This window comes from Chiloscyllium punctatum, chromosome 7, assembly GCF_047496795.1.
Source record: "Chiloscyllium punctatum isolate Juve2018m chromosome 7, sChiPun1.3, whole genome shotgun sequence".
In the NCBI taxonomy this organism is placed as follows: domain Eukaryota; kingdom Metazoa; phylum Chordata; class Chondrichthyes; order Orectolobiformes; family Hemiscylliidae; genus Chiloscyllium; species Chiloscyllium punctatum.
Genome location: NC_092745.1, coordinates 116443116 through 116468292, shown reverse-complemented (window position 1 = coordinate 116468292; position 25177 = coordinate 116443116). Strand labels below are relative to the sequence as shown.

Here is a 25177-nt window from a genome sequence, read left to right as displayed (position 1 = left end):
ACCAAAGCTACCAGCCCAGCACCAGATACTGGAAAATTATTTTACTGCTCCTCGGATGCTGCCTGAACTGCCGTGCTTTTCCAGCACCACTAATCCAGAAACTGGAAAATTATGGTAAAGGAACAGATTCTACAGCAGAGATACAACCGTTCTTATTCAACCATTACATTTTATTTAATCTTGTAGATAGCACTTAATGTTTAATTACATTTTCACCAATACATATAAAGCAATAGCTTACTTACGTGAAGCAAATCAAGTAAATGAATGGTTGAACTATTACTTTCCCTTAATTTACTTTACAGCATGGAAGACAGCCAGTTAATTGCAATCTATGTTTTCTTACTCTTCTACTTGTTTCCCATAAACTTTCAAGCTTTACTTTTAAACTCTAACAGATATTATGGTTATAGTTCCAGCACTGACATCCCTAACAAAGCTCAGTGTTAATTAAACAATAAGAGAATCTCTTAACGTCTCCTTATAATTTGGTGATGAGCTTACATTTAGGCTTAATAGCTGCTGTTACGGCATTTGCTAGAACTAGTTTCTCCTGAATTAACTCATCAAAATCTTTCACAAATTTGATTGTCTTATCGTTTCTTAACTTGGTTACCAAAGGGATAAAAGATTATCGGGGAGGATTATCGGATTAAATTTAAAATTAGATCAGCCATGATCTTATTGAATGGCCTCCTCTTGCTCCTTGTTCATATTAAAGTCCTTTGAACAAAACTGAATAAATAAAAAACAGGAAAATACCACTATTGACAAAAATCACACCAACAATTAGCAAATGCAGGAAAGAAATGTGCTTGCAAAATTGCTGAAATCAATATAAGACCTCTATCAATCAAATATGTTGACCATGTTAACCAAATAGAATGGACATTGTTGGAGAATGCCAAAATGAAGACCTTTGAAATGCATGATGACATGATTCCATCTAATGGAGAACTCTGCCAGTGTTGGGGATGGGGGCAGGGCAGGGTGCGGTGAAAACAAAATAGGGAAACCATGCAATCTTTCACATTTTAGTCACATCAAGATTGCTGCAGACAAGAAAAGGCACAATGACAGCTCCTGCTAAATGGATTATGGCTCAAAATGCTGGTTGTGAAGCCATCAGTACTTGACAGTTTTTGGACCAGCTAAAGACTGGATTGTCCTGTACAACCCCAGATGTTCCAGGCCTTTATTATCATTATTTTATTATGTAATTAAATAATGCAGCGTCAGAGCACACCAATGACTTTAAAATTAGCGTTCTAACACATCTTGCTAAGCAATAATATAAGTCAATATTGAATTCAGAAACTATAAAAGATCTTTCTCACAACTGGAAACAGTTTTATGATACAAATCTTGCCATTTCCTGGAGAACTTACTGCCCAGAAGGGAGTACACTTCAACAGGAGACTCTGCCAAACAGAACTTGTAGTAAAACACAAAAAAAAAGTATCTTGGATTTATATTTGATCTGTGAGAGGCAGAGCAATATTAGTATTTCCACTGTTGAGATCTCTATTGCTGTGATCTATTTGCACATTTCACCCAAGTGGGCACGTCAATACCATGTGGTTTCTCCATAACCATAGTCAATTTTAGCCCATCAACAGATTAATAGGAGCTGAATTTCTGTCAGTGTGCCTGCTACATCAGTTTTCTTTTCATTATTCTCCTACTCCTGATATCTTTGAGAGCCCATTTAAAACAAAACTCAAATTGTTAAAAGTTCGTTCCATGAAAAGAAAACAAAAATGAATGGAAGTAATTTTGACTGTGGAATCGGACTTATATTAGCATGATTCAATGAAATGCAAGGTTAATTTCTCATAGGCTACAGAATTACTCATCATGCCCACTCAACTTCATTACTCTCATCCATTCCTTCCTTCCCATAACCACAACATGTGTTCCACCTCCCCAGCCTCTATATTCAATAACGTGGAGATGTCGGTGTTGGACTGGTGTGGACAATGTCAGAAGTCTCTTGACACCAGGTTATAGTCCAACAGGCTTATCTGAAATCACACACCATCTGTAAAATCATCCTTACTGTCCTGTTTTGACACCATCACCTTGATACCTTGTTATAATCTCTCTACTTTAGTTTGTACAGTATTGGATTATTTGTTACTTTGTTAGACCCTCAGCATGTGACTCATATCTATCAGGTTCCAGGGTTTAAATGTTTTAGTAGGGTCAGAGGTGGGGGTAAAAGAGGGGGAGGTGTGGCATTGCTGGTCAAAGATAGTATTACAGCAGTAGAAAGGGTGATGGAGGAAGACTTGCCATCTGAGGTAGTGTGGGCTGAGGTTAGGAATAGGAAAGGTGAGGTCACCCTGTTAGGAGTTTTCTACAGGCCTCCTAATAGTCCTAGAGACGTAGAAGAAAGGATTACAAGGATGATTCAGGAGAAGAGTGAAAGTATTAGGGTGGTTGTTATGGGGACTTTAACTTTCCTGATATTGACTGGGAAAGCTATAGCTCGAGTTCGTTAGATGGGTCGGTGTTTGTCCAATGTGTGCAGGAGGGTTTCCTGACACAATATGTAGACAGGCCAACAAGAGGTGAGGCCATACTGGATTTGGTTCTGGGTAACGAACCAGGCCAGGTGTTTGAATTGGAGGTAGGTGAGCACTTTGGGGACAGTGACCACAATTTGGTGACTTTTACTCTAGTGATGGAAAGGGATAAGTGTGCACTGCAGGGCGAAAGTTATAGCTGGGGGCAGGGAAATTATGATGCGGTGAGGCACGACTTGATGCGTGGCTTGGAAAAGTAGGCTTCAAGGCAAGGGCGCAATTGATATGTGGAGCTTGTTCAAGGAGCAACTATTGAGTGTCCTTGATAAGTATGTACCTGTCAGGCAGGGAGGAAAGGGTCGTGTGAGGGACCCGTGGTTTAATAAGGAATTGGAATCCCTTGTTAAAGGGAAAAGGGCAGCCTATGTAAAGATGAGGCGTGAAGGTTCAATTAGGGCGATTGAGAGTTATAAGGTAGCCAGGAAGGATCTGAAGAGAGAGCTAAGAGCAGCAAGGAGGGGACATGAAAAGTCCTTAGTTGGTAGGATTAGGGAAAACCCAAAAGCTTTCTATAGGTATGTTAAGAATAAAAGAATGACTAGGGTAGGACTAGGTCCAGTCAAGGATAGTAATGGGAAGTTGCGTGTGGAGGCTGAAGAGATTGGGGAGAAACTGAATGAATACTTTTCGTCAGTATTCATTCAGGAACAGGACATTGTTGCCGATGTGAATACTGAGTCACAATTAATTAGAATGGACGGCTTTGAGGTATGTAGGGAAGAGGTGTTGGAAATTCTGGAAAGGGTAAAAATAGATAAGTCCCCTGGGCCTTATCCTAGGATTCTCTGGGAAGCAAGGGAGGAGATTGCAGAGCCATTGGCCTTGATTTTTACATCCTCATTGTCTACAGGAATAGTGCCAGAAGACTGGAGGATAGCAAATGTGGTTCCCTTGTTCAAGAAGGGGAGTAGGGATAACCCTAGTAACTATAGGCCGGTGAGTCTCACTTCTGTTGTGGGCAAGGTCTTAGAGAGAATTGTAAGGGATAGGATTTATAAACATCTGGATAGGAATAATGTGATCAAGGATAGTCAGCATGGTTTGGTGAAGGGCAGATCGTGCCTCACAAACCTTATTGAATTCTTTGAGAAGGTGATAAGGAGGTGGATGAGGGTAAAGCGGTAGATATGGTGTATATGGATTTTAGTAAGGCATTTGATAAGGTTCCCCATGGTAGACTACTGCAAAGAATACGGAGGTATGGCATGGAGGGTGAGTTGGAGGTTTAGATTAGGAATTGGCTGGCTGGAAGACGACAGAGGGTAGTAGTTGATGGTAAAGGATCATCTTGGAGTGCAGTTACTAGCGGTGTTCCACAAGGATCTGTTTTGGGACCATTACTATTTGTCATTTTTATAAATGACCTGGAGGAGGGGCTAGAAGGTTAGGTGAGCAAGTTTGCGGATGATATGAAAGTTGGTGGAGTTGTTGACAGTGAGTAAGGATGTGTCAGGTTACAGCGGGATATAGATATGCTGCAGAGCTGGGCAGAAAGGTGGCAAATGGAGTTCAATGTGGGTAAGTGTGAGGTGATTCACTTTGGTAGGAGTAAGGAAAAGATGGGGTACTGGGCTAATGGTTGGATACTTGGTAGAGTGGATGAGCAGAGCGATCTTGGTGTCCATGTACACAGATCTCTGAAAGTTGCCACCCAGGTAAATAGTGCGGTGAAGAAGGCATATGGCATACTGGCTTTTATTGGTAGAGGAATTGAGTTCCGGAGTCCTGAGGTCATGTTGCAGTTGTAGAAGACTCTGGTGCGGTCGCGTCTGGCGTATTGTGTGCAGTTTTGGTCGCCATACTGAGGGAAGGATGTGGAGGCACTGGAACGGGTGCAGAAGAGGTTTACCAGGATGTTGCCTGGTATGGTAGAAAGATCGTATGAGTAAAGGCTGTGGCACTTGGAGCTGTTTTCATTGGAGAAAAGAAGGTTTAGGGGTGACTTGATAGAGATGTACAAGATGAATAGGGGTTTAGATAAGGTTGACCATGAGAACCTTTTTCCACGTATGGAGTCAGCTATTACAAGGGGGCATAGCTTTAAATTAAAGGGTGGTAGGTATAGGACAGATGTTAGGGGTAGATTCTTTACTCAGCGAGTCGTGAGTTCGTGGAATGCCCTGCCAGTAGCAGTGGTGGACTCTCCCTCTTTATGGGCATTTAAACGGGCATTTGATAGGCATATGGAGGATAGTGGGCTAGTGTTAGATGGGCTTGGATTGGCGCAACATCGAGGGCCAAAGGGCGTGTACTGCACTGTATTTTTCTATGTTCTATGTTATTCCAGCAATTTGGTTGGTTTCCAGCACCACCTTATTTTTAAGTTTTCAAAATTATCTCTGTCTCAATTAATTGGATTATAGATTATCCCTTCACTTGCTACTCAGCTGTTGACACTTTATTTACACCATCTGACACTTTTGATCACCTTCACCTTCTTATTCAACCTGTCGACAACCCACTCACACCACTTGTACGATCTTTTGATCTCTCATGCCTATAAACTATGGGCTTCTCTTCACTCCACCTGACAAAGGAGCAGCGCTTTGAAAGCATGTGATTTCAAATTAACCTGTTGGGACTATAACCTGGTGACCTGTGACTTCTGATCTATATTCAAAGATCTTCCTTCGCCATTATTGTCATCTCCACATGTTTTCCTTGTCCCCTTCAGTGTTCTGAGTAGACAGTTCCCTTTCTGAGAACCTGTTCAGTTTAAACACCTACAAATCTTTTTCCATTTCCTGCAGCCCTTTTCTGTGCAAAAACATGAAATACAACCACTGCCCTTTCTTACCTTTTCCAGGTCTCTAATGATACCTCCACGATAAAGAGTAATTGACTTGTACTGTTTTCAATTTAGAATGCTCAATTCATTGCTCATAGTCTACATTCGGGGAGATTAAATTCATCCTGGTTGACTGCTTTGTGGAAACCTTCTGCCCATTCAGCAAGTGTTACCCTGAGCTTCTAGTCAGCTGTCATAATAATTTTCCACCTTGCTTTCATCATAACATCTCTGACATTAGCCTGCCACAGTGTTCCAATAAAGTTTATCACAGTGGAACTTCAAATCTTTCTGTGTTCAATGCTGAGTTTAACAATATTAGACCATAACTTCTGGCCCCATTTTGCTTTTCTGTTTTTATGTTTTCTTCTTGCTTTTTATTTATTCATTCATTTAGTACTCCAACATCAACTTTTCTGTTAATTACAGCTGCCATTATCACACCTTACGTTCTTCTACTTGTCCTAATACCACTTTCTTTGACCTTGCACCATAAAACTATTATTTAATTTCTCTTGTCCTTCTCATTAGACATTCATTTTTGTTTTGCTTCCCACCCTCATTTCCCATGCTCAAAATCTATTACATTTTCATCTATTACATATGTGACCTGATGAAGGGTCACATATATAAAACGCTAACTCTTTCTTTTTTCAGGGGTTCAGTCAGGCCAGCTCCATTTAAAAAAAATTGTTCTCAGGAATTGAGTTTCACTGGTTATGCCAACACCTATTGCCTATACCTAATCGAGTAGTTAAGAGTGAACAATCTTGCACTCAGGCTGCAGTCATATGTAGGCAGATCAAGTAAGGATAGCAGAATTGCTTTCCTGAAGTGACAGTAGTGAACCATTTAGGTTTTAGTTGTTTAAATATTTGGTCATTTCCTGTGTTTATTTCAGGTTTCCAGCATTCTTTATTTTGGTTTTGTATCGAATTCTCTAGCCCTTAAGTGGTTTAGTAGATTATTCAATTTTTAAAAAAAGGTTAAATCAATCTATGAAAAAAGCTGCAGTGAAATAATGTATTCCCAATATAAACTCTTGAATCTTGTTTAAAACGTTCTCAGTTTTGATGTCTCTTCATCTAATAACACATCTGTTTTATGATTGCCAGCCTTGGGAGAATCAACAGCTTGGTTTAATTCTGTTCCATTTTGAGGGAGCATCATTGGACTTGAAATATTAACTTGGTTTTCCTCCTACAGATGCTAACAGACCTATGTTTCACCAACAATTTTTGTTTTTGTTTGTTTCATATCTCCAGCATCTGCAATTCGTTGTTTTATTAAAGCTCTGTTTATTTGGTATTTCAATTTAATATTCTCAATTCTTTCATGTTCACTTGGATATAAATCCATATTTTAACATCAAACTGAAAAATCTGAGCAAATTAGTGCAGCTATATTAATGCTTCAAGATAAAAGAGAGAGTTGAATTGATAGGGATATTGTTCACCATATTGTCAACATTGCTAATTTCTTTCACACACTTTATGCAGTAGTACACGACTTATTTGTATTTTACACTTTGGGTCAGAATGTCTTCTCACAAATCAATTAATGTTCCTGATTTTTCTATACTAGAGATAATCCTATCTATTCTTCATTAGCCATTTGATTTCAACATTTGCATTGCATTCTTTTGGTTAAGTCTTCACAAAATTGAACACAAATCAGATGCTAGAAGTGTTAGAGAATGCAAGGTTTAGTGGGATTCTATTGACCCTTCTCATCCTAACCAGGATGTGTGGATGAATCTGCTTTAGGGATAGCACCATGTTAAATAATTGATGAGATACATACCTGTGTGGGAGTAAATATACCACAAAGCTCCTGTTAAAAGTGCACCAATCACAAACGCTGCAAATGCAATTCCCACAACAGTTGGGGTATCCAGACCATAAATAATATCTGAAACACAAGAAGATGATATATACATGATACAGGTTCATAGTGCATAAAACAAAATACTATTCTGGCAGGATTATCATTTAAAAAAAAAAATTGATATCTTAAATAAAAAGTCACATTAGAGACTCAACTTTGTTTATGAATCATGCCTTCAGTGTCTTGTCTCGAGTTTCATGCAATATATAGATGTCAATTGTGTTGCAATCAACTTGATTTAACTTTCTTGCATCATGCTGAATATTTCAATCATCTTCAAGCGCCATTTACATAGAACAAGGATAATGAAGCGTTTCTGTATGTTTTGGTTAGACCGATTGGTGGTCTTCATCCTGCCCTAATTCTGAGTTTGAAAACCATAGTTGTCAAATGAAAGACAAAATTTAGTCTCAACAACAATTGCCTAGTGACGAGAAAGAAAGCTTTTAAACCATCTGTATACAAACTCATGGTAGAGATTGTACTTATTGGAAGGAAGGTAACTTTAGAGGCAAATTACTTGGAAAGGACATTATATAGGGCAAATAATAATTGAATATTTTATGGACAGCATAGCAATTGACAGACAGATCATTCTGCTATAACATGCATTTCGTCAGTGCGAATCGGCAATAACGCGATTGATAAAATGTGGATGTTGTTTGGATGACATAAACTATATACTGAACGGGTATTGCGATTAGTATTGCTATTAGTGATCACCTACAGTGTGATTTTCTATGGTGGTTTTCCATAGCAGATTTTCTGTTGAGCCAGGATGCAGAGGAAATCATCCAAGAAACTGTCATCTTTGCTTACAGAACAAAACATTATGAAACCACTTGAGTAATGTGACCAGTTTTTAATATTTTCTTTTATTTATCCCCTAATTGTGTTTGATTAGATTAGATTCTCTACATTATGGAAACAGGCCCTTTGGCCCAACAGGTCCACACCGACACTCTGAAGAGTAACCCACCCACACCCATTTCCCTCTGACTAATACACCTAACACTATGGGCAATTTAGCATGGCCAATTCACCTAACCTACACATCCTTGGACTGTGGGAGGAAACCGGAGCACCTGGAGGAAACCCACGCAGACACAGGGAGGATGTGCAAACTCCACACAGAGTGTCGCCCGAGGCTGGAATCTAACCTGGGTCCCTGGTGCTGTGAGGTAGCAGTGCTAACCACTGAGCTAATGTAACACCCCACATTTATTTGTGCGGCTGTCTGTCTTTTGTGTTAATGGGGCTGAAAATTAAGGCTTTTGGATTTTATAACATAGACCAATTAGATTACTTAATTTTGCTCTCCTAAAGTTGTTACATTGTTAATAAATTGGTTTAAGATACAAACCAATGTCTGGAATTGATTATTTGCAGAATCCCAGATTGGCTATTCAAAAGTCTGATTAGGAACAGTGGGGTCAACGTTGATGGCTTTTGAAGGCTTTAAGTCTACTGTATTGTGAACACAGAGGTAGAAAGGGCAACTTGGTTCAGTTGTCTGACTCCAAATTCTAACTCTCCTCATCCAGATCATGAATATATATTGTAAATATATGTAGTCCCACAGATCATGAATATATATTGTAAATATATGTAGCCCCAGAAGTGATCCCTGTAGCACAGCTCTAGTCAAAGGTTACCAGCATGAAAATGCCCTCTCTTATCCCAACTCCCTGTCTTCTATTAGTTAGCTATTCCTCTATCTGTGCTAGTTTACTATACTCCCCAACATCACTGGTTCTTACCTTAAGTAGCCTAAATGTGTGATACCTTATCAAATAGTACAATTCACATGAGTAGCACTTTTACAAAAGAAGAAGAAATTTAGAAGTTTTTTTTGACAAATCACTGCAAATGCAACATTATAACCTATTAAAGTGAATGTTACTGCCATTAGAAAATTCTTATCCATATGAACATATTGATTATAATGCTAAAATAACTTTAATCCAACTTACAAGGCCGTGGTCTCTCTACATTAACATGGCTGTCAGGAATCACTGAAAATGACAGAAATAAATGTATTCAATAAAACGATTAATCAGAACCTTTACTTTATGTTGCTTAAATGATACTTTACTTTATAAAGAGATTGTATGTGTGAAGTCATGAGAGCCCATGGTGTTGGAGGTAGTATATTGGCACGGATAGAGAATTGGCAAATGGGCAGGAAACAGCGAGCGGGGATAAGGGGTGCTTTTTCAGGTTGGCAATCTGTAACAAGGGATCAGTGCTGGGAGTGCAATTGTTAATAATATATCTTAATAACTTGGAGGAAGGAAGTGTATATACCGAATCCATATTTGCAGATAAACAAAAATAAGTGGAAAGGCATGTTGAGAGAGAAATACTAATAGTTTACAGAGAGACACATGATGGGGCAAATGGACAAAAAGTTTGCAAATGGACAAAAAGTTTGCAAATCGGAGTATAATTGAAGTTGTTCATTTTGGAAAGGAGAACAAAACAGATTATTATTTCCATGGCAAAAAACTGCAGAGAACTGCAACCCAAAGGATTTGGGGTACTTGTCCATGGGTATTTAGCATACAGGTAATCAGGAAGGCTAATAGAATGTTGGCCTTTATTTAAGGGGGTTGAAGTATAAGAGTAGGGAAGTCTTACTACAACTGAACAAGGTGTTGGCGAGACCACACCTGGAGAAATGGGAGAAGTTTTGGTCCCCTATTTAAAAGATATTTCTTCATTTGAGACAGTACAGAAAGGATTCACTTGCGTGATCCTGGTGTGAAGGGATTGTCTTATGAGCAAAGATTAAACAGGTTGGGGCTTTACTCACTGAAGTTTAGAAGAGTAAGGTGATCTCATTGAAACATATAGGATTCTTAAGTGGCTTGACAGGGTAAATACTGAGGGGCTGCTCCCCCTCATGGGACAGTTTAGGATCAGAGGGCATAGTCTCAGAATAAAGGGGCACTAATTTAAAACTGAGTTGAGGAGGAATTCCTTGTCTCAGAGGGTTTAAGTGTCTTTGGAACTCCTTGCCAGAGAGCTGCTGGCAGAGTGCTTGTAAATATTCAAGGCTGAGATTCTTGATCAATTGGGAAATCAAGGGTTACGGGGAAACGGCAGGAAGGTAGATGGGAGAACTGTTGGATCAGCCATGATTCTACTGAAAGGCTGAGACGGCTCAAGGGACTGAATGGCCTACTGCTGTTCCTATTTCTTATGGTCTTAAGTGCAACCTAATGGCATAGTATTTTGCTAAACTGCTTAAGCACATGTGATATATGTCAGAAAAGCAGCTGCCTAGACTTGTTTCATTGGAGAATATTATGGACAGTGAGGAATTTTTGATACATCTCTACCGTAAACAATAATCCTTTGTTACATTTGAAGACACTGTATTACTGTTTGTCTTTATTTAAACTCTTACCTCACCATTTGTCCACATCATAGCATATAAATAGGATGATCAGGTTACTTCAAGATGCTCTCTCATTTCAAGAAATCTGCTGTTGCATTCTCAGGAAGGGAGAACTTAACTAAACTGACTTACTGAGACCTTAATGTTCTCTAAATCCAATTTTAAAAAACTAAATCACAGTTTCTTTATACCATATATTTACACATGCACATGAAGAATAATCACAGGACAGCAAAGTATATTTGCTAGATTTCTCTCTTCCTTTCCCCTTTTTGTTTTTTGAACACAACTCATAAGTAAATAGTTAAGCAAAATATTTTCCACAGAAAAAGGGCTGCTTATTTTACTTAGAAAACAAAGGATAAACCAAGTCCATGTGTTACAAAAACATGTTGCTTATAAGGGAGTGGTGTTAATCATTCCAGATGATGCTCTTATGTTTTCATTGCAACAGTATGCTGACAAATAAACTTTATGGGCTACAAAATTGCCTTGAGGAGACATTGCAGGATAGGATATGTGCAGCAGGGTTTTGGACAAACTGAAGTGCAGAAGGATTGAGGATGGGAGACTGGCCAAGGAAGTTCTGAAAAAACTGGTGGCCAATCTGATCTTGTTAGTGTCACACTACACAGGTACAGTTAAAATTACCCTCCGAGGATACATGACTGAAAGCTCAGGCAAGGTTGTGAACAGTATATTTCAAAATAGTTAGGTTTTGGAGTTTGCAGAGAGGCAAAGTGTGGGTGCTTTGTTCTTCCCAGTGCTCATCTACAGCTGAACAGCAGGCAAGCAATCTAACATCACAGCAGTGGGAGCATTGCAAGATGTGATGCAGAAGTAGAACTGGGTGGTGTCAGCATAAATTTGGAAGCGAAGCCCTTTATCTGCAGTTAACGTTACCAAAGTGGAAACGTACAATCAAAAGGACGATCCTAGGCATCTCTAGTGATTGTGAAAAGAGAAACCATTGACAGAAATGTTCTTGCTATACATGGCTAGATAAGAGTGGAGCTGAAAATGTGTTGCTGGAAAAGCGCAGCAGGTCAGGCAGCATCCAAGGAGCAGGAGAATCGACGTTTTGGGCATAAGCCCTTCCTCAGGAATGAGGAAAGTGTATCCAGCAGGCTAAGATAAAAGGTAGGGAGGAGGGACTTGGGGGAGGGGCGTTGGAAATGCGATAGGTGGAAGGAGGTCAAGGTGATGGTGATAGGCCGGAGTGGGGTGGGGGCGGAGAGGTCAGGAAGAAGATTGCAGGTTAGGAAGGCGGTGCTGAGTTTGAGGGATTTGACCGAGACAAGTTGGGGGGAGGGGAAATGAGGAAACTGGAGAAATCAGAGTTCATCCCTTGTGGTTGGAGGGTTCCTAGGCGGAAGATGAGGCGCTCTTCCTCCAACCGTCGTGTTGCTATGGTCTGGCGATGGAGGAGTCCAAGGACCTGCATGTCCTTGGTGGAGTGGGAGGGGGAGTTAAAGTGTTGAGCCACAGGGTGGTTGGGTTGGTTGGTCGGTCCAGGTGTCCCAGAGGTGTTCTCTGAAACGTTCCACAAGTAGGCGGCCTGTCTCCCCAATATAGAGGAGGCCACATCGGGTGCAGCGGATGCAGTAGGTAAGTGTGGAACTAAGCAAGGCTTATATTGAGTCATTCTGATGATGCTAATGGTCTTTCAATTGCAGATAATTTATGGCATTGCTACCAAGACTCAGGTCATGAAGTGCCTTCACAGATTTTATTGAAAACAACTTCCCTTTGATATTCAAATAAATTATTTTATGGAGCAGATTCAGGCAGTAACATTCATATGTCCATGTGGTTATAACCATTAATCTTCACATATCGGTCCTTTTGAGTAAACAATTCATTGCTACCACATACTAATGAAGTCCAAATGTAAATGAAAAAGAAAACTTTCTCTGTAACCCAAAACATTTGAATTTTTGCTGAGGGTTAACACCATAGGTCAATCATTTTTCTCTAAAAAAAGTCCAATAAAACCCTTCTACTTGTATCGTGGTATTAAGCGAAAATAACAAACCAATTAGCGTTTAATACATACAAAAACAAATTTACCACATTGGAATGAACCCTCCTTTGAGGGAAAAGAATGCTGACCATTATTTTAAGATATTTTATGTGGTAGCAGCCTTTCGTCTCATGAGACAATGGTTTGCGGTATAGTGGTCAACGTGTTAATCATCGCCTTTGGCATGGCTGCCTCTGCCACATTTGCTGCAGAGTACGACAATGAGCTGATCTGTTAACTCAGTTTCTCTGGGCCATCTCCATGGCCAGCTGAGCTTTCTTTATCTGAACTGCTCTCTACCTTGTTGTTTTCATGAGGTGAAACTAAAGAATCTTTTTTAGGGCACAAAACTGGGAAAGAATTAGAGACCATGGGCCACCTAAACTGGTCAGGGCCCAGTACCTACACCCCTGACCTCCCCAAATGAATCCAGCAGCAGTTGCTTTGAATATCAGCTTGCCTTGGGGCTCTGCTATAGGATTTTAAAAAAATCAACTTTTACTTCCTTACTGATCAATGTTTTGTACGTATGACTGGGGAGGTGATGGCCTAATGGCATTATCACTGGACTATTCATCCAGAAACTCAGCTAATGTTCTGGGGACCCAGGTCTGAATCCCACCACAGCAGGTGGCGGAACTTGAATTCAATATTTTTTTAAAAATCTGGATTTAAGAATCTACTTATGGCTTTGAAACCATTGCTGATTGTCGGAAAAACTCATCTGATTCACTAATGTCCTTCAGGAAAGGAAAGCGGTCATCCTCACCTGGTCTTGTCTACATATGTCAAAAAAAATTATAGAAGTGAGTAATTGTCATCAGCTAAATTGTATTATACAACTGCTCATCTCCTTCAAGACTTGTTATCACTACTAGACAACTATACAGCTTGCGTTCAGTTGGTAGGAAGCAACTGGTCTGTACAAGGACTCAAACTTTTCGGAAAGTGGATCATTGTCCACGTTTGCCTATCTAAGTGCTATCAGAAGAAGAGAACTCTAAAATCAAAATAACATGCTTTTGGCAAATTATTAGAATTGACTGTTCTTTTACTCTCCTTGCTGCAGTGAGTGTGAATACTGTTTAGATTATTTGCCTAAGTTTGCTGACTAATTTCACAAAATCAAGTTGCACACTTATATACACATGTTCAGTTGTAGATGAGCACTGGGAAGAACAAAGCACCCACACTTTGCCTCTCTGCAAACTCCAAAACCTAACTATTTTGAAATATACTGTTCACAACCTTGCCTGAGCTTTCAGTCATGTATCCTCGGAGGGTAATTTTAACTGTACCTGTGTAGTGTGACACTAACAAGATCAGATTGGCCACCAGTTTTTTCAGAACTTCCTTTTTCAGAACTTCCTCAGAACTTTCTATAGGTATGTCAAGAATAAAAGAATGACTAGGGTAGGAATAGGTCAAATCAAGGATAGTAATGGGAAATTGCGTGTGGAGGCTGAAGAGATTGGGGAGGCACTGAATGAATACTTTTCGTCAGTATTCACTCAGGAACAGGACATTGTTGTCGATATGAATACTGAGGCACGAATAAGTAGAATGGATGGCTTTGAGATATGTAGAGAAGAGGTGTTGGAATTTTGGCAAGGGTGAAAATAGATAAGTCCCCTGGGCCTGATGGCATTTATCCTAGGATTCTCTGGGAAGCAAGGGAGGAGATTGCAGAGCCATTGGCCTTGATTTTTGTGTCCTCTTTGTCTACAGGAGTAGTGCCAGAGGACTGGAGGCTAGCAAACGTGGTTCCCTTGTTCAAGAAGGGGAGTAGGGATAATCCTAGTAACTATAGGCCAGTGAGTCTCACTTCTGTTGTGGGTAAAGTCTTAGAGAGAATTGTAAGGGATAGGATTTATGCACATCTGGATAAGAATAATGTGATCAAGGATAGTCAGCATGGTTTTGCGAAGGGCAGGTCGTGCCTCACAAACCTTATTGAATTCTTTGAGAAGGTGACTAAGGAGGTAGATGAGGGGAAAGCGGTAGATGTGGTATATATGGAGTTTAGTAAGGCGTTTGATAAGGTCCCCCATGGTAGGCGACTACAGAAAATACAGAGATATGGCATTGAGGGTGAGTTGGAGGTTTGGATTAGGAATTGGCTGGCTGGAAGAAGACAGAGGGTAGTAGTTGATGGCAAAGGTTCATCTTGGAGTGTCGTCACTAGCGGTGTTCCGCAAGGATCTGTTTTGGGACCACTGCTGTTTGTCATTTTTATAAATGACCTGGAGGAAGGGTTAGAAGGTTGGGTGAGCAAGTTTGCGGATGTTACGAAAGTTGGTGGAGTTGTAGACAGTGAGGAAGGATGTGGCAGGTTACAGCGGGATATAGAGAAGCTGCAGAGCTGGGCAGAAAGGTGGCAAATGGAGTTCAATGTAGCTAAGTGTGAGGTGATTCACTTTGGTAAGAGTAACAAAAAGATGGGGTACTGGGCTAATGGTCGGATACTTGGTAGTGTGGAAGAGCAGAGGGATCTTGGTGTCCATGTACACAGATCTCTGAAAGTTGCCACCCAGGTAAATAGTGCAGTGAAGTAGGCATATGGCATACTGGCTTTTATTGGTAGAGGAATTGAGTTCCGGAGTCCTGAGGTCATGCTGCAGTTTTATAAGACTCTGGTGCGGCCGCATCTGGAATATTGTGTGCAGTTTTGGTCGCCATACTATAGGAAGGATGTGGAGGCACTGGAACAGGTGCAGAGGAAGTTTACCAGGATGTTGCCTGGTATGGTAGGAAGATCCTATGAGGAAAGGCTGAGGCACTTGGGGTTGTTTTCATTGGAGAAAAGAAGGTTTAGGGGTGACTTGATAGAGGTGTACAAGATGATTAGGGGGTTAGATAGGGTTGACAGTGAGAACCTTTTTCCACGTATGGAGTCAGCTATTACGAGGGGGCATAGCTTTAAATTAAGCGGGGGTAGATATAGGACTGATGTTAGGGGTAGGTTCTTCACTCAGCAAGTCGTAAGTTCATGGAATGCCCTGCCAGTAGCAGTGGTGGACTCTCCCTCTTTATGGGTATTTAAGCGGGCATTGGATAGGTATATGGAGGATAGTGGGTTAGTGTAGGTTAGGTGGGCTTTGATTGGCGCAACATCGAGGGCCGAAGGGCCTGTACTGAGCTGTATTCTTCTATGTTCTATGTTCTAACATCAGATCCATTAATGTCCACCACATCTGATTTAGCTCTCAATTTGGAACAAAGAGCTGAAATATGCACATATACAGAACACTATATTGGAAACACCTGTAAAAGTCTGCAATACCTTTAAGCTTGATAAAAGAGCAATCTGACTTAATAATTCACCATAAATTATGTGCCTACTGTAAACAGGTGGGTTTGGAGAATGTAGTCGCTTTGTTGATAAATTTTCTTTCCTGTGGGATGATCCCTCTGATTTTAAAAATTACTACTCTTGTAAAAGTCATCTGCTCTCCCTATCTATTGCCTTAGTGAAACATAGAATATAGCAGCAGAAGGTGGTCATTTGGCTCTTTCAGCCTGCTCCACCATTCAATATGATCGTGGCTAATCATCCAACTCAGTACCCCTTTTCCACTTTTTCCTCATATCGTTCGATCCGTTATCTTTAACCGTTATCTCTAACTTTTGTTACATCTAAAAATGTTTTGGATAAGTCCTCATCTTTTCTGCACTCACCTCTCTGAAATTCCATTATCAAATTCTTCCATCCTAGCTTCTGCTTATTCCACAGCCAAACAATGACAAGGAGACTCTGTGACTGTGATCATTATGTTATCCTTTCTGGTATTCCTCAGTCTTTTCAAAGCAGATGACATGGTAAACCATAATGTTGCTGCACATCTACAATATATATATTTCTCAATACTCAGATGTATTATAGAATTTAAGTGCATGCAGGTGACAACCAATTTTACCTCAGTGCTATCTGTTTCCATCAGTATTGTCTGACTGCCTTTCTAATATCACGTCTAGGATCACAGAATCAATCAAAAAATCCCTCCAGTGTGGAAGCAAGCCATTTAGTTTACACCGACCCTCCGAAAAGTATCCCACCCAGATCCATCCGACTACCCTATCCCTGTTAACCCCTGCATTTTCCATGGCCAATCCACCTAACCTGCACATCTTTGGACTGTGGGAGGAAGCTGGAGCACACTGAGGAAACCCATGCAGGGCGAATATGCAAACCCCACACAGTCACCCTGTGGAATTGAAGCTAGGTTCCTGGCACTGTGAGGCAGCAATGCTAACCACTGAGCTGCTGTGCTGCCCATAGGACATGCAACCAAATCTCTCAGTTTAACATGCAAAAGATCAAAGCGGCACGGTGGCACAGTGGTTAGCACTACTGCCTCACAGCGCCTGAGACCCGGGTTCAATTCCCGCCTCAGGCGACTGACTGTGTGGAGTTTGCACGTTCTCCCCGTGTCAGCGTGGGTTTCCTCCGGGTGCTCCGGTTTCCTCCCACAGTCCAAAGATGTGCAGGCCAGGTGAATTGGCCATGCTAAATTGCCCATAGTGTTAGGTAAGGGGTAAATGTAGATGTAGGGGTATGGGTGGGTTACGCTTCGGCGGGTCGGTGTGGACTTGTTGGGCCGAAGGGCCTGTTTCCACACTGTAAGTAATCTAATCTAATCTAATCAAAAGATCCACCAGCAGCCATGAGTTCAAATCTCTTGCCTATGATATCACTCCCCTCTCTAAAAACTCACTCAAGATGCACCATGTTGTGTAACTTTGATGTCACTGTTGAACCTGAACTGAATTTCAAACCTCACATTGAACCATCAAGGCCACTTATTTTCACCATCACTTTTACTTCAATCCTGTCTTTAATAAAACCCTTGTACAAGATTTACGACTTCCAGATTGATTCACATCAAATGCTTTTCTAGCATCCATTCTCCAAAAGCTCTAACTTGTTCCACTCAGCATTTACCTCAGTGTTCTACAATGCCTTCCATTTCCAAACAATACCCAACTTAAAACTCAACTTCACCTTCAAATTCTTTATTTGCCTTTACTCCTGTTGACCTCCAAAATCATCCCAATCCTTACCATAGGTCTACAACTGTTAACCTTCTGGCTCTAATCTCAAGGCATTCCCTTTCCTTCTGCTTCCACAGGGACAATACTTTTCAGATACCTTGACCTGATTTAGTGGATATTTCTCCTGAATTCAGTGTCCTTATTTTTAAATTTTCTGAAAGCTTATTTTTATTTTATAGTCAGTTCGCGTCCCTTCCCCAACCCTTCAATTATTCCTTGTTATTTTTATTGGGACACATTGTACCTGAATATGCTGTATAAATTCAACTTTTGCTGTCAGAAACTGAATTCCAATGAACCCAACTTACACATATTCATATAAAATTGTGACCACTGAAGAATAGCTTCTACTTCAAAACAAATTACAAATTGTTAAAAGATCATCATCTTGCTTTGCTAGATGGACCCTACTTTATGCTTGAATTGTGAGAATAATTGCCTAAGTAATAGTTCTAATACTTTAATAGTGCAAAGCCACAAAGAACCGTAAAAACAACCTTCCTCTTATTCAATTATCTGTCAACATGCGCAAATAATAGCTTATCTAAAAAAAAGGCCAGAATTCCAGCATATGGCACAGATTATACAAGTTTTTCACTGAACAATTTGATTTCTATCTATATCTATCTGATATAGATTTGAGTCTTGTGTCCCAAATACACATGAAATGAGTTGACAATAATCTGCATTAGTGCATAATTCTTCTAGTGTTATACAATATTCCTAGCTGCTTCACAGCAACATAATCTGATAAGAAAGTGTAAAAGCCAAATGACTAAAAGCTTGACCAGAAAAAGGTTTTCTGGTGTTTCTTAGAGGAGTCAGATGTGGACAGCTGGAAAAATGAACAGGAGGGAATTATCAGGTTTAGCCTGTAGACAACTGAAGCTAGAACCACTCATAACTGGGCAAAGGGAGCTGAGGCTACATGGAGGTCCAGTGTTGGAGAAATGCAATGACTGATTACAAACTTCAATGTGCTTTAGTGATTATGTAAACCAATGGACAGAACTACATATTACACATATACACCACTTCCATATTGTTATTGTTGGCTCACCTTGTGTCTTAGGCAGATTCATTCTTTCACGAATAACAGCCAGTGGCTTGGTGAAGGATTGTTTGTATCTCATCATAGCCATTATTATTTGCAAATTCACATCTATACAAGCTTCATCAGGAGGAATGCACTGCAGGAGAAAATAAGCAAACCAAGTGAGCTCAAGGACATACAAATTCAAATGCTGCAATAGCATTACATTGATCAGTACTGCAAAGGTCTGATTATTATTATTACATTTTATTAACCAATAAGTCAAGTATGTTATAGCTGGACTTTGTTACATTTGATGTTAATGACATTTTTTTTGATTTCTACGTGTCACAAACAATCAACTTGAAACGTGTTCAAGGAGTGAACTTAAGTTGTTTATTGATTCTGTGAAATCTTGCACAGATTGGCTAATTACATACTATACATAGCATTCAGCAAATAATTTTTGTTATATGTTTATCTTATAAAGTATAAATTTCAGAAATCACACCATAATCTAAAACAAACCTAGTAAAGTGTTCCCTGCGACACAAGGCACACTACATAATTGCAGGTTGTGGTTCTGTTCGCCGAGCTGGGAATTTGTCTTGCAAACGTTTCGTCCCCTGTATAGGTGACTTCCTCAGTGTTAAAAGATCATCACAGAGGATGTCACCTAGACAGGGGACGAAACGTTTGCAAGACAAATTCCCAGCTCGGCGAACAGAACCACAACAACGAGCAACCGAGCTACAAATCTTCTCCCAAACTTTGAATATAATTGCATAATTGGCAACACTTAAAAAGCTAATTTAAAAGAATACAAATCATACAAGCAACAATTACAAAAGTTTTAAGGTGTAATTTCAAAAAGTCAGGAAATACACAAGTTATTCTGGCAGCCAAATTAATTATTTGAGCAGCACCCATCAGCAAATGTACAGTAACTTGTTGGATAAAGGGCATGTTATCTTCAGCTGGATAATTGCCTGCAAAATTTCTAACTAATGTTACTGACCACAAATCAGCAAATTTGATTGTTCTGACACTCTGGACATCTAAATAATGTAAACAACCTTCATCTTGCACATTGCTAGGATATATTATGTTTAGAAATATGACAAACCTTAGGAAGATTAGGAAATCCTTGGCTTTCAGTATCTTTTTGGCTGCATAGTGTAATTTCACAATGAAGAAAAACTAAGGACATGTTGTAGACTGGCTTAAACACAAAGCTGAACCTTTTTCTTTCCATCTCTGCATGAGGCACAAGGAAATCAAGCTTCTGAGGACTGTAGAATTTCACAGAATCCTCCTTTGGGCAAATATTTTCAATAATGGTGTAGTAATCTGAAGAGGAAACAGGGTCCGACGATGGAGAAATATAGCAGGTCTGGATAACAAAACTAATTTCTGGGTCAGACTTGGTTACAGATACCTAAATGCGTGTGATGAGATAAAAACAAAATTATTGGAATGATTTTAAGTCGCACTACAACTTCTTCAAACTGGCGACAATCTGCATTATAAGAGAAGAACATTCTACAGGAAAAGTCTTTTCTCATTCATGATTGAAAAAGACTCACACATATCCTATACTGGATTAGTGGTGCTGGAAGAGCACAGCAGTTCAGGCAGCATCCAACGAGCAGCGAAATCGACGTTTCGGGCAAAAGCCCTTCATCAGGAATAAAGGCAGTGAGCCTGAAGCGTAGAGAGATAAACTAAAGGAGGGTGGGGGTGGGGAGAGAGTAGCACAGAGTACAATGGGTGAGTGGGGGAAGAGATGAAGGTGATAGGTCAAGGAGGAGAGGGTGGAAACTTGACCTATCACCTTCATCTCTTCCCCCACTCACCCATTGTACTCTGTGCTACTCTCTCCCCACCCCCACCCCCCTCTAGTTTATCTCTCCATGCTTCAGGCTCACTGCCTTTATTCCTGATGAAGGGCTTTTGCCCGAAACGTCGATTTCGCTGCTCGTTGGATGCTGCCTGAACTGCTGTGCTCTTCCAGCACCACTAATCCAGTATTTGGTTTTCAGCATCTGCAGTCATTGTTTTTACCTCACACATATCCTACTTTACTCTTTTGCAGAAACATTTACTATACTGTCAACATGGAGACACTTGGGTGAATCCTTCACCGCTTATCTATTCCCAGAATGTTACTCTTGGAGAGAATGCAGTCAGCACCTCTGTAATGAATAACAGGGTTCAATCCTTTATTGTAACATTATCAGCCCATCATTAAGCAACTAAATGATTAGTCACTGTATTAATTTTGTTGGACATGAACTTGGTGAATTTTTTTGTTAATTCTAATGTATTCACACAATGAACAATGTCGTGAATGAGCAAGAATATGGATAATCTATGACCATTTTTTTTAATAAGATAATATAACAGTTGTGAGAAAAGTCACTAATTTAACAAAAACTATTATATATTGGAATGAAATTATGGTCAGTGACATGTTTAGAAGAATCCATTTGGTCAAAATCACAAGATAACTTTGGACTTCTTATTAATACAATTTTCCCTGTCAAACCAAAGAAACTTAAGCCATAGTTTAGCCATCTGCTCGCTTGAATTTATGAATTGCTGCCAAGAAAAGAACTGCAAAAGTTCAGAAAAAAAGGCACAGCCTTCATAATTCTTCAACTCATTTGCAACTCATTACCTCAACAAATAATGGGTTATTCTCCGAAACAGTGTGCACGCCTTGTGAGGGAGTACGGAATAGATCTGTGTTGTATAGCTCCATGTTCAAAGTTGCATTGTTGCTTTGTGTCAAAGAAGGGAAGCCAGAATGGGAAGGCATCTCAGACTTCTTACTAGGCGTGAAGTACGTACAGTTAAACTGAAACAAAAGGAAACTGCTTTTGAAATATCCATAAAAGTTGCCATCAACAATTAAACTTTATCTATAAATTTCAGTATACCACAAACTCTGAGGTAATTTAGCAAAATATAGTGAAATATGATTAAAATGTTCAATGAATCAAGCAGTCAAGTTTGAAACTTCTACAGAATTATAACTGCTGCAACTTTTAAAAATATCTGTAGATTAAGAAAATTAGACACTATCGTTAGTCATAGAGTGAAACTTTTTTTTTACAGCATGGAAAGAGAGTTTTCAGCCCATTTTATCCACACTAATCATCAAATATCCATCTACCCTAATCCCATTTTCCAGTACTTGGTTCCTAGCCTTGTATGCTATGACATTTCAAGTGTTCAGCTAAATAGTTCTTCAATGTCTTGAAGTTCCTCATATCTACCACCCTTTCAGGCAATGAGTTCCAAATACCCACAAATCTCTAGGTGAAAATGTTTTTCCTCATATCCCCTCAAAACCTCCTGTCCCCAACCATAGGATTGGGCCCACTGGTTACTGACCCTTCTACTAAAGGGAGAAAGTATATTCATATCCATCCTGTCTTTGCCTCTCAGAAATATATACACTTCAATCAGATCTATCCCTCAGACTTCTCTGCTCCAAGGAAAACTAATCCAGACTATCCAGTCTTTTATCATTGCTGAATTGCTTCAGTTGAGGTAATGTCCTAAGGAATCTCTTTTGCACTCTCCTCTCTAGTGTAATCACATACTTCCTATAATGTGGTGACCAGAACTATATACAGCATCCCAGTTGTGGTCAAATTAACATGAAATATAGCTTCACTATAACCTCCTTGCTCTTGCATTCAGTGCCATGTCTAATAAAACCAAGTATCCCACATGCCTTCATGAGCACCTTATCTACCGGTCCAGCTGCCTGCAAGGATCTGTGGACATGCACACTGGTCCCTCTGATCATTTATCCTGCCTAGAATCCTGCCATTCAATATGTATTCCCATGCCTTGTTAGTTGTCTTGAAATCTTTCAGAATTAATTTGTATCTGTCACTGTTTAGCCCATTTATAATTGTTCTGTCGACCAAGGTTTTCATTCTTGCTTTTTTATCACACCACCAATTTTTGTGTTATCAGCAAACGTGCCCCTTCAAGTGGAGTTTAATTCTGTACCTTAGAATTTTTTCCATAGATGTTAGACTCACTAGCCTATAGATTCCTGGTTTACCCCTACAACCCTTTTTGAATAATGATATTATGTTACCTGTTCTCCAGTCCTTTGGACCCCTTCTGTTGCCAAAGAGGACTTGAAAATTAATGCTAGAGTCCTTGCAAACTTCTCCCTTCTGTTCCACAATAGCCTTGGATACATTTCATCTGGGATTGGGAATTTATCTATTTTCAAGCCTGCCAAAATCGCTTGTTCATCCTGCCTCTCAATGCCAACTTGTTCAATTGTATTACAACTCTCATTCCTGATTTCTAGGCCTTCAGTGCTGCAAACACAGCTGAAAGTACTCATTTAAAGCCTCAGCTATGTCTTCTGGTTCCCCATACAGATTGCCACTTTGGTCCCCTTCACCCTACCAATCTTTCCCTGGTTATTCACTTTTCGCTAATATACCTTTTCTCTAAGGATTCTCCTTAATGTTACCTGCCAATGTTTTTTCATGTCCATTCTTTGGTTTCCTAATTTCTTTTTTAAGCTATTTCTACACTTTTAAAGTCTGAGGGCATTCACTGAATTTTCAGTATCTATCATAAGCTTAGTTTTTATTTTCTTACCCAATCCTTTACAGCCTTTTACATGCAGAGTTCTCAGGACTTCCTGGTCCCACCTCCACCTTCATGAAAACATGTTGACTCTGCACTCTCACTATTACTCTTTGACTGTTTTGCAGTGCTCTAATGCTAATTTTTCTACAAGTGGCTGCTCCCAGACAACTTCAGCCAAATCCCGTCTTACATTATTAAAAATTGGTCTTCACACAATTCAAAACCTTTATTTCCAGTCCATCTTAGGCCTTATCCATAATCACCTTAAATCCTACTGTATTATTAATACTATCCCCCAAAAAGCTCCCCCATTGCCAGACCTATGACTTGCCAGTTTCATTGATTAAAATTAGGCCCAGTAGGAACTAGGCAAGGAGTTCAACACATGCATAAAAGGTTAGGATCAGTCTCAGATACAATGAGTAGCGTTTGTATTTTGAGTTGGGTGGGTTGTCACTGGAGTCAAATTGGTCTCTTGGATCTGCACTGGGTTGGAAATCGTCACTCAGCAGGGAGTTTTTCTGACATAGGTCAGTGACCAGAAGGCTATCTTGCTGACTAATTACAGCTCTTGAAGCTGATTGTCTAATGGATTGTACTCTTTGCCCAAACAAAACTGCAATTTGTTGCTGCAAGAAAGAAAGAGAAAGGGCACTTCCTCAGCAATGTTAAAACTCTTGTAGTCAGCTGACGTTGCACAGGGCATGCATGTCCTTAGGACAGATTGTGGCTGCAACAGTGGGCAGGAAGGCTGGGGTTAGGGGGCTTCAAAGGTGTATTTACCCTCAGTGCTCTCAGACCCTCAATATCATCTTAATTAAGACCCCTCTCTTTTGACATAAAGGTGCAGGCGTTGGACTGGACTGGACAAGATCAGAAGTCAGACGACACCAGTTCATAGTCCAACAGGCTTATTTGAAATTATAGACTTTCAGAGAGCTGCTCTTTCATCGGATGAAGTATTAATGCCCCTCTCTTATGGGCTGATTGCCTTCATACATGCTGTCATCTAAGCACTGTCAACACAAATTAAGAAAACCCGCTTAGGTGAGGCACCTATGCAAGTGCATCCTCTTATGAAAGAGAAATGGACAGAAAATTGAATGTGCAGTGCATTTCAAGAACATTACACAATATAAGAAGGTCATGATTGTAATAACATACTCTCAAGAGATAGTTTGGAAATAATTACTGAACAACTTATCACTGCACATCTCACATTTGGAAACTGCCTTTTTCATCAAAAACATCTTTGTTGGGAAAAAAAGGGAAACAAATAACCTATTCGACTTTATTCATTAGGTATGTAATGAAGACAGCTGAAACCCTAAACTGTATTAACTCTCACTGTACCCAATAAGCTTGGGTTGCCTAGAGTGAGTGTACATTTGGTGGCCAGCAGATGAAGGGTTAATATCAATCTTTATTCGTAGAACTGTGAATTTGAGAAGACTTTTGTCCTTGCAAAAATATGCATATTTCCATGACCTCTAACCTATTCAGCTTGCGCAAACTATTTCAGAATGTGAATTTAAACATGCTGGACACATTAAACAGCATACCCGAACAATTTTTGGTCTGCTCGGAACTGGGTCGTCGCTATCTCCAGGGAAGCCATTGTCTCCCGATTCTTCGTTATCACCATACCACCCACTTCCTTCACAGCAGTACTCTAGCTGTATCACAATCTATCAATCAGGAAAAATTACAGTGATTTAGAAAAATCGTTTCATATTAGCTGATTTCACAAAGCATTGCTCATAAAGAAATA

The 25177-nt window shown here is 39.9% G+C and overlaps 1 protein-coding gene across 2 annotated transcripts in view; it reads right to left on the bottom strand.

Annotated features, from left to right (window-relative positions):
* Positions 1-25177, bottom strand: part of tgfbr3 (transforming growth factor, beta receptor III) — a 184518-nt gene that overhangs the window by 5325 nt on the left and 154016 nt on the right. For both annotated transcript variants that reach the window (XM_072574698.1, XM_072574697.1), the window contains exons 11-16: positions 24969-25094; positions 21455-21634; positions 19901-20212; positions 18802-18931; positions 9237-9278; positions 7180-7287 (exon numbers count right to left, since the gene is read on the bottom strand). In XM_072574698.1, the coding sequence (XP_072430799.1) occupies positions 7180-7287; positions 9237-9278; positions 18802-18931; positions 19901-20212; positions 21455-21634; positions 24969-25094 (898 nt within the window). The remainder of the gene's footprint in view (positions 1-7179; positions 7288-9236; positions 9279-18801; positions 18932-19900; positions 20213-21454; positions 21635-24968; positions 25095-25177) is intronic.